The sequence below is a fragment of the Cetorhinus maximus genome, chromosome 15, assembly GCF_964194155.1.
Source record: "Cetorhinus maximus chromosome 15, sCetMax3.hap1.1, whole genome shotgun sequence".
NCBI lineage: Eukaryota > Metazoa > Chordata > Chondrichthyes > Lamniformes > Cetorhinidae > Cetorhinus > Cetorhinus maximus.
In genome coordinates this window covers 100,510,157-100,526,084 of record NC_135893.1, presented here as the reverse complement: position 1 = coordinate 100,526,084, position 15,928 = coordinate 100,510,157, and the positions used below count along the sequence as shown (strand labels likewise).

The 15,928-nt window shown below is 42.4% G+C and overlaps 1 protein-coding gene across 10 annotated transcripts in view; it reads left to right on the top strand.

Annotated features, from left to right (window-relative positions):
* mapk8ip3 (mitogen-activated protein kinase 8 interacting protein 3) overlaps positions 1–15,928 on the top strand; it is a 202,757-nt gene that overhangs the window by 39,540 nt on the left and 147,289 nt on the right. For all 10 annotated transcript variants that reach the window (XM_078559079.1, XM_078559071.1, XM_078559076.1 and 7 more), the window contains exons 2-3: positions 3,112–3,232; positions 12,165–12,235. In XM_078559079.1, the coding sequence (XP_078415205.1) occupies positions 3,112–3,232; positions 12,165–12,235 (192 nt within the window). The remainder of the gene's footprint in view (positions 1–3,111; positions 3,233–12,164; positions 12,236–15,928) is intronic.

The following is a 15,928-nucleotide window of genomic DNA, read 5'->3' as shown; positions in this document are numbered from 1 at the left end:
TCAGAGTAGTGAATCATTACAACTGCTGATTGGGTTGTCCGTCATATCACTTTCGGGGCTGTTGTATCAAAGGATTGGTTGAATATTTTAGGTAGACTCTGTCCCCCCTTCCGTGAGAGCTTAAATCTACCAACCATTCTATTGTACTTGACACTTCAAAATAAACCCCAATGTATTTATGAAGGACAGGAAATATGCCAATGTTTAAACTGCTGGGTTGTCACTGCATTGTCTGACTAATATCACTATCCTATAAACATCATCCATGACCTTCCCTGCATCATAAGGTCAGAAGTGGAGATATTCATTGAAGATTGCCCAGTGATCAGTTCCACTCTCAACTCTTCAGATACTGAAAAGTCCAGACCCACCTGCTGCAAGACCTGAAAACATCCAAGTTTGGACTGTTAATGGCAAGTAACATTTGCACCACCCAACTGCCAGGCAATGACCATATCCAACAAAAGACTGTGTGACCACCTCCCTTTGACATTCAGTGGCATTACCATTGTCAAATCCCCACAATCCACATTCTTGCAAGTCACCATTGACCAGAAACTTAATTATATCAGCCACATAAATACTGTGGCTATAAGGGTAGGTCAGAGGCTATGAATTCTGTGGCGAGTAACTAACCACCTGACTCCGAAAGCCTTTTCGCCACCTACAAGACACAAGTCAGGAGTGTGGCGGAATCCACTTGCCTTGATGAGTGTGGCTCCAACAATACTCAAGAAGCTTGACACCATTCAGGAGACAAAGCAGTTCATTTTATCAGCACCCCATCCATCACATTAAAATTCACTCTGTCCACCACTGGTGCACAGTGGCAGCAGTGTGTATCATCTACAAGATGCACTACAACGACTGACCAAGGCTCCTTTGACAGCACCTTCCAAACCCATGACCTTTACCACATAGAAAGACAAAGGCAGCAGGTGCATGGGAACACCACCACTTGCAAGTCACAGACGATCCTGACTTGGACATAAATCACTGGGTCCAAAACCTGGAACCCTTCCAATTAGCACTGGGAGTGGGAGTACCTGACTGCAACTGTTGAAGAAGGCCAGCTAGGAATGAGGAATAAATGTCTGCTTTGCCAGCAGTGTCCGTATTCCATGAATAAATTAAAAAAAACTCATGATACGTCTTGTTCACCACAAATGTAGAAGCATCAGCAGTGTTGTGGAAGTGATATTGAATTATGTTACAGTATTAATGAACCATAATTCCTGCTACCAATGAGCAGGAGACTTGAGTCAGCTAATTAAAATAATTCACACGTGCGCAGCCATGACAACTTTCGCAAAACCAATTTTTCTTTATACGTTGTTGCTTTGATGAAAGGACTTCACGTATTCTATAATGTGGCAAATTGCCACGAAATCTCCTTCCCTTTCCCTTTTATAAATTGTGTTAACTTGATGGACATCAGGTAGACATAAATTTCATTTTTGTTTTGCTAACTTGCCTTCCTCCCCATGTACTCTCCTGAGGGCCTTGACTCCTTGCCGGGCTATGGTTTCATGACACTGACCTCATCATGATCCCTATCATGGCCCCTCCTGAGATCCGATAACACAGCAGAACCTGAGGATTCAACTTGGGACCTCCTTGATGTGTGCAGCTCAGTTATTCACCGTCCTACCAGAGGCTGTGATGGAGAAAATGATATATATATCAATGATTTTCAAACACTTTTGGTTGAAGGACCTCTTTTCAAATGGGTCAATAATCGCTGATCACCACCACCTAAATTATAATGCTGTATAATATACATAATAGGAGAGTGCTGCATGTAAAGAGCATTTCAATAATGCTTGTAAGAAAATGGTTATTTACTTCTGTACCCCTCTCATGCTTCTCTGAGATAAGACAGCTAGCCCACCCTGTGCTACTTTTGTGTTATGACTGCACTCTGTGCCTAGCTTCCCAGCTTGCATGCGGCCATTTTTTTCTCGCAGATCCCCTAGAGACTATCTACGGACCCAGTTTTGAGAACCACTAGTTGTATAACCCTATCGTTTTAGCGGTCTCATTAGCTTTGTGCCTGCACAATCTTCATATTGCAAATGCTGAATTGAGAACCCAATGTGTGTGTGCAGTGTGGCAATCGCCAGGCTCTGATTTCTGCCTTAAACTCATGGCTGCAGATTTCTTTTATGTCGTGCTTAATTAAGAAGTGTAAACGTTTTTATTGTGAATGGTATCGTTGGCATGATATATCTAAAAGGGTCACAATGATGAGAGCTGAAGTTTAATCATGGGACTGGTGTAACAGTAGTCATTTTATTTCTTCAGAATACAGGCAATATGCTGCACAATATGGTACTTTTATTTTATTCTACTCATTGTATATGACATTGTTTCAAGCACTGTTACACATTCTGATATACTTGATATGGAACTGCTGCTATTTGAAATATTTACAGGATACATTGAGTACTTGTGAACAAACTGGGGCTAATTATTATAGACAATATGGTAACAAGTCTGCCTTCCAGGGAAAGCTGTACCCAGTGCATCTCCAGCTTGTTTCCTATCGATTTGGAATTTAAGCAGAAATGGTTATAAGTGCCATACTTTTGAGCTTAAAATAGATCATTAAACAATAATAAAAGGGAGACAGATTGAGATATTGTGGCAATTTTCAACATTACCGAAGATGCGAGCCCTTTCAAAGCAACTATATAAAAAAGAATTTGCTTTTGCGAATGTTGTCATGGCTGTGAACGTGTGAATTATTTTAATTGGTTGGCTTAGGTACCCTGTTCATTGGTGGCAGTGTGGTTGCTAGGGGAATGTGTGTTATTCAGTAGATATTTTCCTCTGGTGAGTTTTTGGAGTTTAAATATTTGATAATATTTCATTCAAGGAAGCAAGTGTTGTTTCTTAATTGAACAATACAATCTCAATCTAAGTTATAATACACTTAGTATAAACAGTATTAAGGTGCGCTGTGTATAAAATGAAATCAAGAATTCTAATTTGGGAAATAAAAAGGGCTTTTGCCATTTGAATGTGGCTTGACTATTTTTAGTATGTGAATTTTTTTTTTACTGTCCTAATTCTCAACTACTTTTTTCTCCCCGTTTTGTATGTGTGTAGAAATTTATCGAGTTTGAAGATGCACTGGAACAGGAGAAGAAGGAGCTTCAGATGCATGTGGAGTCTCTGGAGCTACAGACCAGGCAGCTGGAACTCAAATCTAAGAACTATGCAGACCAACGTAAGTTTAGAATGCATTGTAGCAATGGAAGACAATAAAGGGGCATCCTACTTCAACAACAGCAACAACAACTTGCGTTTATGTAATGCCTTTAGCATGCAAAAATTCCCCTCGGACCCCTCATGAGCGATTGTCAAACAGAATTTGACACCGGGCCACATGAAGTAATACTAGAACAGGCGACCAACAGTTCACCAAAAAGGTAGGTTTTATGGGGCATCCAAAAGGAAGGAAGGGAGGTAGGGAGAGGTGGAGAAGTTTAGGGATGGTGTTCCAAAGCTTGGGGCCTAGGCAGCTGAAGGCTTGGCTGCCTGTGGTGGAGGGGTAAGAGGCTAGAATTGGAGGAATGCAGAAATCTCAAAGGATTGTGGGGCTGTAGGGGGTCACAGTGATAGGGAGTGGTCGGGCCATGGAGGGATTTGAAAACAAGGGTGAGAAACAACTCTGTTACTCTCTCCACAAATGCTGCCAGACCTGAGTTTTTCCAGCATTTTCTGTTTTTATTTCAGATTCACAGCATCTGCAGTATTTTGCTTTTATCTTGTTGAGTTTTGTACAGGGGTCTGTTGGACACGAGCGTCATGCCCAGTTAGTGTTGCTGAGCACCTCCAGGAGGCGGTAGATGCTTGCAGAGTGCCAGCAGCAAAGGCAGATGACAACCACTACTTGCTGAAGGGAGCAGGCAGCTTCTTGAATGGCCAGCACTGTTAGTACCAAGGAAAGTGGCCATGTAGCCAAAATAAAGATACTGTTTAAGGTACTTATGATGGCAGGAAGGTCATTGATGAAACAGTTGAAGATGGCTGGGCCAGGACACTGCCCTGAGGAATTCCTGCAGCGATGTCCTGGGACTGAGATGATTGACCTCCAACAACCACAACCATCTTCCTTTGAGTGATACCTAGCACAAAGGCCCAAGGCCCAATCATCCTCAGCTGCTTCATCAATGACCTTCCCTCCATCATAAGATCAGAAGTGGGGATGTTCGCTGATGATTACACGATGTTCAGCACCATTCGCGACTCCTCAGATACTGAAGCAGTTCGTGTCCAAATGCAGCAAACCTGGACAATATCCAGGCTTGGGCTGATAAGTAGCAAGTTATATTCGTGCCTCACAAGTGCCAGGCAATGACCATCTCCAACAAGAGAGAATGCAACCATCTCCCCTTTACATTCAATGGCACTACTATTGCTGAATCCCCACTATCAACATGCTGAGAGTTACCATTGACCAGAAACTCTATTGGACCAGCCAAATATATACTGTGGCTACAAGTACCAGTCAGAGGCTGGGAATTCTGCAGAGAGTAACTCGCCTCCTGACACCCCAAAGCCTGCCCACATCTACAAGGCACAAGTCAGGAGTGTGATGGAATACTCTTCACTTGCCTGGATGAGTGCAGCTCCAACAACACTCAAGAAACTCGACACCATCCAGGGCAAAACAGCCCGCTTGATTGGTACCCCATCCACAAACATTCAATACCTCTACCAACAACACAGTAACAGCAGTGTTTACCATCTACAAGATGCACTGCAGCAACTCAAACTGCACACGACCCAGTGCAAGATCCCCCAGACACTGAGACTAAAACTAAACTTTTAGAACTTTTAAAACTAAACTTTTAGTTCTCTCCACCTTGAACCCAACAGCTGTGCATTAATGTGCACCAGACTGTTCAGGTTTGTAAGATCACAAGGAACAGGAGCATGAGTAGGCCATTTGAGCCATCGAACTGGCTCCATCATTCAATAAGATCATGGATGACCTGATTATGGCATTAAATCCACTTGCCTGCCTGCCCCCCATAGCCATTGACTCCCTTGGAGATCAAAAATCTGTCTAACTCAGCCTTGAATATATTCAATGACCCAGCCTCTACTGCTTTCTTTGGAGGAGAATTTCAATGTTTAACGGCCCTCTGAGAGAAGAAATCCCCTCTGGTCTCCGTCTTAAATGGGAGACTTCTGATTTTGAAACGATGCTCCCTGGCTCTGGATTCCCGCTCAAGGAGAAACATCCTTTCAGCATCAATCCTATCAAGCTGCCTCAATCTTATAAGTTTCAATAAGATCACCTCTCATTCTCCTAAACTCTAGCGAGTAAAAGCCCATCCTGCACAACCTTTCCTCATAAAACAAACCCTTCATCTAGTGAACCATCTCTGAACTGCCTCTAATGCAAGCATATCCCTCAAGTAAGAAGACCAAAATGGTACACGGTGCTCCAGATGTGGTCTCACCAGTGCTCCAGGTGTGGTCTCACCAATGCCCCCTCAGTTGTAGCAAGAATTCCCTACTTTTGTACTCCATCCCCCTTGTAATAAAGGCCAAAATTCCATTTACCTTCCTAATTACTTGCTTTACCTGCATGCTAACCTTCTGTGATTCATTTGCCGAGTTCTGCATTGAAAGTTGCCCTCTCGCCTTCCCTGGTCTGTTAACAAGCCCCTCAGGGAGCTTAATGGGTCATTAATTGGAGGCTAGCGGGTTCCTGGTTTCCCGCCTCCGCACCCCTTTTTTTTGTTGAAAATTGTGGCGTCACCTGATGCCTCCAGAATGCAGAGACGCCTCTGGGAGGGTGATTTTAAATTGTGCCTGCACCCAATCCCGACCCCGACCCTGTTGGCAATCAAAAATCCGGTCCATGAAGCCCATGTTGACCTGTGTGTGAGTGCGAACACAGAGAGGCATTGTCGCTATTTTTCAAAAGCACTGTCATGCCTTTTATTCGGTCTCCACTTTCCTGCTAGAGTTTTAACATGGATTTTAGTCACTGTCTCATTGTAATTGCCAGTTTGCCTTTTGTTTATCAGATGATTTGTTCTTTTCTCACCTATTTCCTTACTATGCTTCATAAGCTACAGTATTAGCTTGTATAACTGCATAATACACCATAGGGGTGTTGGTGCGGTGGTGGGAAGATGATGATGTAGTGGTAACGTCACTGGACTAGTAATCCAGAAACCCAGGCTAATGCTCTGGGGACACGGGTTCAAACCCAACCATGGCAGCTGGTGGAATTTGAATTCAATTAATAAATGTGGAATATCAAGCTAGTTTTAGTAATAATAAACTATCATCAATTGTTGTAAAAAGCCATCTGGTTCACTAATGCCCTTTAGGGAAGGAATCCTGCCATCCTTACCCGGTCTGGCCTACATGTGACTCGAGGCCCACAGCAATGTGGTTTACTCTTAACTGCCCTCTGAAATGGCCTAGCAAGCCACTCAGTTCAAGTGCAATTAGGGATGGGGAACAAATGCCGGTTTTGCCAGGGACACCCACATCCCACAAAGAATTTTAAAAATATGTTATGGTGTGGAATTGAAGCAAGTACAAATTATTTATAGGGATTTACTTACCATTGGGTTGCATTATAAATGGACTTGAATATAATTCTAATTGTCTGATATGTATGCTATGAATGGAAACTTATATTAAAGCTAAGTGATGTTCTATGTGAAACAATATGGACTGTACAATAGGTTTTCAAAAGTTGTTTGAGCTTATAACTCCTCGATAATGTGACTGGAAAGTACCCATAAAAGGTGTCCCTGCCTGTCGTGCTTTTTTGGTAGACAGTTCCTGCCTATGGCATTGTGATTGACCAAGCCAATTTGATTATGAGTGGTCCCAGAAGAATGGAGATCTGTATGTAGAGTCACTGAGCAAAAAGTGAAGAGAGCTGCTAAAAGTTTCATATGGTGATTTACTATTTTTAAAGACAAATTTCATTTTAAGTTTATTCTAAAGAATAATCAGCTGTATAGTAGCATTACTGTACTGTCTGCTGAGCATGGGACATCCCAAATTTAGATATAAAGACATTCTGAAAGTCAACCTCAGGGCTTGCAAGCTGGATCCCAATACGTAAGAGCAAAAAAAAAACAAGCTTGGACAGACCTAAATAGAGAAGGCTCTGTCATAAAGCGATTTTGACCTTTTGAGGAGAACAGAGTCATGTGCCTTCAGGACAACCGAGTGTGGTACAAAGCCAATGCCTCCATCTTTCCATCCAACACTGACGTCATATGCGGTATTTGTAATCGGTTGTGCACATTCAGACTTGGCTAATGTCACACATGCGATGACATCAACCCAGACTATAAACTGTAAACTGGTCTATTTTAAAAAAAAATTTGCTGAACTCTCATCGGTCAAAGCGACAGGAGAATCCATCATCGTCAAAGAATAATATTTATGTACCCTTGGTCTTTTAATGTCCCCCTCTGCTTTAGTCCAGCCCATTGTGTGCCATTCTTGTATGTGTGACTACTAAGAATTCCATTAGTTCCTGAAAATTGTGCTGGTGATCCCAAATACGTTCTTTAACTTCCTCCCTACTTGTAACCAAGTCACTATTCCCAAAACAAGCCACAAGTCATTTTTTAAAAAAAAAGTATAAGCCAGTAACATGTCCTATTTTTTTTTTTGCTTTACTTCACTGTACTCTGCAAATCTGATAGGGATTAAAATGCAAACATGGAAGTTGAAGAAGCTTTTACTTTGTTCAATTTATTGACTGAGCAATAATAATCCTAGGCTATAGGCCTATTACTATTGTTAGATGAACTTTCCCAACTCACTGGAAACAAATTTTCTGACAATTGTGACAGGATAATCAATTGTAAATTTAATAGTAGCCGAAGAAACTTATGACAGTCATTCATGGGGAGATGGTGGTGTACTGGTAATGTCACTGGACTAGTAATCTAGAGGCCCAGCCTAATGCTCTGGGGGCGTGGGTTCAAATCCCATGGCAGCTGTTAGAATTTAAGTTCAATTAAGAAATCTAGAATATAAAGCTAGTCTCTGTAATGGTAACCATGGCAACTATCATTGGTTGTTGTAAAAACCCATCTGGTTCACTAAAGGATTAATTTCCTTTCTTTAAGGAAGGAAATCTGCCATCCTTACCTGGCTTGCCTATATGTGACTCCAGACCACAGTAATGTGGTTGGCTCTTAATTGCCCTCAGTCCAAGGGCAATTGGGGATGGGCAACAAATGCTGACCTTGCCAGTGATGCCTGCATCCCATTGGAAGAATAAAGAAAAAAGGATGAAAGATGTCAATGACAATATTACAACTATTATATCTGAAGTCATTCAGAACTTTAAATTCAGAAAAGAATGGCGTTTCTTCAAACGTAAGCATATGTAAAAATTCCGTTTAATTAGTGAAAAAAATGTTAAAACTTACTTTTCAGGATGGCTTTTCAGGTCGTATCACATGATTTGCAGACAGGCGTTCTCTTTGTAACCGAACTTTCATAACTCTTATAATCAAATTATATGACTTTTGGTAAAGACATGACTATGGTATAGCTTGCAAGAGCAACACATGAAGCAACTACCAAAGTGACCTTTTCATCTTAACATTAATGTAGTTAGGATGTGTAATATGTGTAATACTGTTGAGGTTTTGCTTGCGTGTGCTGATAAGCTGCTCTCCTTTCACTCTCCCCTGCCCCTCTCCCTTGCTCAGGCACGTGGACATGTAAAGCTTGGGTCGGGGGCAACCGTAGAAGGGCTGGAGGCGGCCATGGAAAAATTGGGTCGGATAGGGTGCGACCATGGCAGAGTTGGGGGTTGGCCATGGAAAGCTTTTGTGTTTGGGCTTCAGGGTGGGTAGCGCATGCCAGCGAGAACTGGGTTGAAACCCTTTAGTTAACTCATGAGTTGGAGTTGTGTCCTCCACCTCTGGGTGTTTCCACTGACACCAACAAACAGACCTCTCCTCACTTGAGGTCAGTGAGAAAGAGGAAATGGGGAATCTGGTGCTTAGACTGTCCCGGATTGATAAGCTGTTTGGCCAATCGCTGCTGTGGAAATGGCAGTCCAGTCTCCAAAGCAGCCAACCTGGCAATGGGTGGGATCAGGCAAGAGGAGAACAAAACCTATGCTGGATCACATACATGGTGGCTCGTGCAGAAACAACGATTGACTGTATCGTGCCTGGATTTAAAAAAAAATACTGTTTTAAACTGAAGAATGTTGCCAAGTCAGTTTCATCCAAGTCAAGTCCCAAGTCAAAAACTGTTTGACTCGAGTCAGGCTCGAGTCCAACTCATTGACTCCAGCCAACAACTCTTCCCCATTTCATAAGATAGCATCATGTTTGTCTTTCTTGATGTGATTGATCACTGCAGGTTCCGGGGTTACAGAGAGCTTTTGGCATGCGCTACCCACCCTGAAGCCCAAACACACCAGCTTATCCGTAGTCAGATGTTGGAACTTATTTTCAAGGATGTGTCTCAAATTGACAGGCATTCCCTCATCCCTCTAAGGAAACAGGTCATTAAGTTTGTTACATTCCATTGCTCCAAAGGAGTTTCCAGTGCAAAAAATAATACTCCTACGGTTTTGGAATCCTTGAAAGGACAGGATGATGTAGCTCATTTTTGGCCTTAGAAACCTCTCAAAATGCCCTGCACATGCTCTTAACTCTACTTTTCATACACGTGCAGATGGAAGCTCTTTAACAAATAACATCAGTGTGTCTCAATTTTTGATTTTAAAAACAGAAAGTGCTGGAAAAACCCAGCAGGTCTGGCAACATCTGTGAAGAAAGAAACAGAGTTAACATTTTGAGTCCATATGACTCTTCCTTTTGTTTTTATTCGTTCATGGGGTGTGGGCATCACTGGCTGGGCCAGCACTTATTGCCCATCCCTAATTACCCTTGAGAACTGAGTGGCTTGGTGGCTTGCTAGGCCATTTCGGAGGGCATTTAAGAGTCAACCACATTGCTGAGGGTCTGAAGTCACATGGAGGCCAGACCAGGTAAGGTCAGCAGATCTCCTTCCCTAAAGGACATTAGTGAACCAGATGGATTTTTATGACAATCGACAATGGTTTCATGGTCATCATTAGACTTCTAATTCCAGATATTTTATTGAATTCAAATTTCACCATCTGCCAGGGATGAAATTCTCCCCAGAGATTACACTGGGTCTCTGGAGCACTAGTCGAGTGACACTACCACTATTCCACTGCCCCCCCTTCGAAGTGAGAAATCACCAGGGCCAGATGGACTGTATCCCAGGTTGTTAAAGGAAGCCAGGGAGGAAATAGCAGATGCTCTGAGGATCACTTTCCAATCCTCATGAGGCACAGGCGAGATACCAAAGGTTTGGAGGCTTGTGAGCATAATCCCAATATTTAAAAAGGGTGCGAGGGATAGGCCCGAAAATTATAGGCCGATCAGTCTGACTTTGGTGGTGGGCAGATTATTGGAATCAGTTCTGAGAGACAGGATAAACAGTCACTTGGAAAGGCACAGATTGATCAGGGATAGTCAGCATGGTTTTTTTTGGGGAAGATCGTGCCTTACTAAGTTAATAGAATTTTTTGAGGAAATAATGAGGATTGATGAGGGTAGTGTAGTGGATGTCGTCTACATGGATTTTAGTAAGGTATTTGTCAAGGTCCCACATGGCAGACTGGTCAGAAAAGTGAGATCCCATGGGATATAGGGGAATATGGTGAGTTGGATCCAAAATCGGCTCAGCGACAGGAAACAAAGGATAATGGTCGATGGATGTTTTTGCAAATGGAAAACAGTTTCCAGTGGTGTTCCACAGGGTTCATTGTTGGAGCCCTTGCTGTTTGTTGTAAATATTCATGCTTTGGTCTTAAATGTGGGAGGTATGATTGGGAAATTTACAGGTGACACAAAAATTGGCCGTGTAGCTGATAGAATGAAGAATATAGCTGTTGTCTCTAGATAGATATCAATGGTTTGGTTGAGTGGGTGGAAAAGTGGCAAATGGAATTCAATCTAGAAAAGTGAGAGGTAATGCATTTGGGGAGGGCAAACAAAGCAAGGGAACACTTAATAAATGGGAGGATATTGAGAGGGGTTGAGGAAGTGAGAGACCTTGGTCTGTATGTCCACAGGTCCCTGAAGGTGGACAGGTGGATAAGGTGGTAAAGAAAGCATATGGGATGCTTTCCTTTTATTGGACAAGCTATTGAATACAAAAGTGGGGATGTAATGATGGAACTATATAAAACACTAGTTGGGCCACAGCTGGAATTTAGTGTGCAGCCCTGGTCACCACATTACAGGAAGGACATAATAAATAATGGAGTGAGTACAGAGGAGATTTACAAGAATGTTGCCAGGGCTGGAAAATTGCAGCTATGAGGAGAGATTGGATAGGCTAGCATTGATTTCCTTAGAACAGAGGAGGCTGAGGGGCAGCCTAATTGAGGTGTACAAAATTATGAGGGGCCTAGATAGGGTAGACAGTAAAGACTTGTTTCCCCTAGCTGAGGGGTCAATTACCAGGGGGCATAGATTTAAGGTGATTGGTAGAAGGGACGTGAGGAAAAGCTTTTTCACCCAGAAGGGTAGGTGCCTGGAATTCGCTGCCTAAATCAGTGGCTGAGGCTGAAACGATCAACTCATTTAAAAGGTACTTGATCTGTATCTGAAGCACTGTAACCTGCAAAGCTACGGACCAGGTGCTGGAAAGTGGGATTGAAATGAGGGGCTAGTTTCTTTTTTCTCTTTTCTGGCTGGCGAAGACACGATGGGATGAACAGCCTCTTTCTGTGTCATAACTTTTCTATAGTTCTGTGGTTCTTTGGAGCTTTTTTGGAATTTTGTTTTTATTCGATTTTTGATTGTTCATTTGAAAAATCCAACCCCATGCACATAATCAAAAGTGAACAAAGAGGCTGAAATTTTCTCTTTGGTGAAGTTTCTCTGTTATATGTTAGTATAGAATTAAAAAAAAATATATACTGTTTCTTTTTTTTAAATTGATCTTTGAATTTAATCCTGAACTTTCTGCCCTAAAAATTCTGTGTCCATTTCTACATTGCTACGTTTTGTCTGATTTTTAAATGGGGCTCTTTCAACATTCCGGATGATTTGGATCTCATTCAGCCATGTGACTGAGTCTACTCTTTATTGCAGTTACCAGACTGGAGGAGCGGGAAGCAGATATGAAGAAGGAATACAACGCGTTACACCTGAGGCACACTGAGGTAAAGAGCTCAGACAATTGGAATACCCATATGCAAGCTACTCTGTACAAAAAGCTGATTTTTGATGGAGGGTCCTTGAAAAAAACTGAGTTGGAGGCTAAATGTCACCTCAGGGGGATCTGAGATGCATGCAGGTGGGAGCTGTAGTTCATTGCAAGATACTTGATACAGGAGAGGTCTTGTGGCGCAATGGGTAGCGACTTGGTCTCTGAGCCAGAAACACTGGGTTTGAGCCCCATCCCAGGACTTGATGGCCAAGTTCATAACGTAGCCAAACAGATTTGAGTATCAACCTGTAAATCCTTCCAACACTCGTCAATGGGAGGTGGTAAGAGCGGGAGAAATTCCTGGTCAGCCATGTGATTGAAAGAATGTTGGAGCCTCTAACATCACTATTCATAGCTCCAGACTGCAACATGTGTGTAAAAGTGCATGTTGCCACAGCAACTCAGATTCCCTGTGAGACACCAGTACCACTTGATACAGGAATAGATTAGGAACTCATTCTAACTGCAGGGTGTTGTGAGCAACATTGAAGTAGGAGACGGCCGTTTCTGCAGGGCACCTGAGACACAATGAGGTAAGAATTAACTCGACTGTAAGATCCTTCAGACACAAAGGAACGAATGTTATCTTCATCGCTTGTTGGTAAATTCTTAATGGAACCCACTGGATTTTCAATCCATTGATACCAATGAAATGAAAATTTTGGGGGTTCTCACAGGTGGTTGATCCATTCTACCAGATTACTGCTCAGGAATGAAGATAATAGTGTACCTTATTGAAATGGAAGCATAAGTCATAGAATTGAGTTTCAGAACTGAATAAATATCATTTTCAGCGCTTTGCATCTAGTACCCTGTTCACACAACATGCAAGTAGAAATTTAAGTAGTTCAGGTTGTAGAGAGTTTATTTTGTACTCGGGTATGAATTTAAGTTCATGTACCACAATACTCTATTAGGAATATCAACATCAGGCAGGAGTTCTGTAATTCTTTCTAAGGGTAACCGAGGAAGAGCATAAAACAGGTTTACATTCTTTTGTACTTTTCTGTATCTTGCTCTGAGGTAATTCTGTTCATGCTGCATTACAGATGTGAAATACGTTCCTGTAGCCCATGTATGTTTGATCGCAAATAGAGTCATAGACCCAGAGCCATTTACGCCACAGAAGGAGGCCATTTGGCCCATCGAGTCTATGCCAGCCCCCCACAGGGCAATCCAGTCAATCTCACTTCCTTGCTCAATCCATGTAGCCTTGCAAGTTTATTTCCTTCAAGTGCCCATCCAGTTTCCTTTTGAAATCATTGATTGTTTCCGCTTCCACCACCCTCGTGGGCAGAGAGTTCCACGACATTACTCGTTGCGTAAAAAAAGTTCTTCCTCATATTCCCCCCTGCATCTCTTGCCCAAGACCTTAAATCTGTGTCCCCTAGTCTTTGCACCATCAGCTAATGGGAAGAGTCTTTCCTTGTCTTACATTACCTTACCTAAACCTGTCACAATCTTGTACATCCCTATCAAATCCCCCCTCCAATCTCCATAGCTCCAAGGAGATCCAACCCCAGCTTTTCCAATCTAACTTTGCAACTAAACCCTGTAACCATTAAACATTTTTGACCACATTCTTTACATATATTTGGATATCTTTTCTTGGGTCAGATTTGTGAACACAAGTGGTTACAGATCACTCAGGGGGCCTACGTTGCTGTGGCAACATGTGTTTTTACATGCATGTTGTAGTCTGGAGCTATGGATAGTGGTGGTAGAGGCTCCAACGTTCTTTCCATCACGTGGCTGACCAGGAATGTCTCTTGCTGTTACCGCCTGCCATTGGTGTATGATGGAAGGAATTGCAGGTGGATACTCAACCTGTTTGGCCACGTTATCAACACACCTTCCTGTGAACACAGGTAAGAGTTCTTATTCAGGTGTATCAGTGCATAACATTAGGGGGATTGTTAACTGGCTCTTCTGTTATTCCTTTTTGCCAATGTTTCCCTTGTTTCTATTCTGATGAGTTTGTGTGGTCTTCATTCTTTTCATCCATGCTGTCTTGCTTGATTGATAAAACTGGCTTAGTTTATGGACTTCACTGCTGATTCTATTTATTCTGATCATTAATAAGCATGGCAGGAGATATGGTTGAACTCTTTAACAAATTACCTCCTTCTCTGACCAGACCCCTTTAATCATGGCCCTTCGATCATTTTGTACCAACATTAAAGCAGTAGCATTGAATTGCTGGGGACCATGATCCCTGCAAGCATATGAAATTCCAGCACTATTTGTGATGGGTTTTGCTACGTTTGGCACAAAGTAGATCAGGTTTACTCAGCTGTTTAATTTTGCCTGTCTTCCTGTTTGTAAGTTAGAAACATAGAAAATAGGAGCAGGAATAGGTCACTTGGCCCTTCGAGCCTGCTCTGCCATTCAATATGATCATGGCTGATCCTCTATTTCAACACCATACTCCTGCTTTCTCCCGATACCCCTCGACGTCCTTAGAGTCTGGAAATCTATTTCCTTCTTAAATATATTCAGTGACTTGGCCTCTACAGCCTTCTGTGGTAGAGAATTCCACAGGTTCACCACCCTCTGAGTGAGGAAGTTTCTCCTCATCTCAGCCCTGACTGGCCTATCTCGTATCTTGAGACTGTGACCCTTTGTGCCAGATACCCCAGCCAGAGGAAACATTATCCCTGCATCCAGTCTGTTCAGCCCTGTCAGAATTTTATACGTTTCAGTGAGATCCCCCCCTCATTCACCTAAACTCCAGTGAATACAGGCCTCGTTGACCCAATCTCTCCTCATACGACAATCCTGCCATCTCAGGAATCAGCCTGGTGAACCTTTGCTGCATTCCCTCTGTGGCAAATATATCCTTTCTTAGGTAAGGAGACCAAAACTACGTACAATACTCCAGGTGTGATCTCACCAAGGCCCTGTACAGCTGCAGTAAGACATCCTTGCTCTTGTACTCAATGAAGGCCAGCATACCATTTGGCTCCTTAACTGCTTGCTGCACCTGCATGCTTGCTTTGTGATTGGTGTACAAGGACACCCAGGTCTCTTTGTACATCAACATTTCCAAATCTAACACCATTTGTATAATACTCTGCCATTCGTTTTTTCCTACCGAAGTAAATAATTTCACACTTATCCATGTTATGCTGCATCTGCCATGTATTTGCCCACTCACTCAACTTGTCTAAATCGCCTCTTAACATCCTCCTCACCACTCACATTCCCACCAAGTTTTGTGTCATCAACAAATTTGGAAATATTACATTTGGTTCCCTCATCCAAATCATTGATATATATTGTGGATATCTGGGGCCCAAGCACTGATCCCTGCGCAACCCACTAGTCACCACCTGCCACTCTGAAAAAGACCCATTTATTCTTACTCTCTGTTTCCTGTCTGCTAACCAATTCTCAATCCATGCCAATATATTACCCCCAATCCCATGTGCTTTAATCTTGCACACTAATCTCTTATGTGGGACTTTATCAAAAGCTTTCTGAAAATCCAAATACACCACATCCACTGGTTCTCCCTTATCTATTCTGTTAGTTACATTTTCAAAAACCTCCAGTAGGTTTGTCAAACATGATTTCCCTTTCATAAACCCATGTTGACTTTGTCTAATCCCATTGATATTTTCTAAGTGCCCTATTATCACATCCT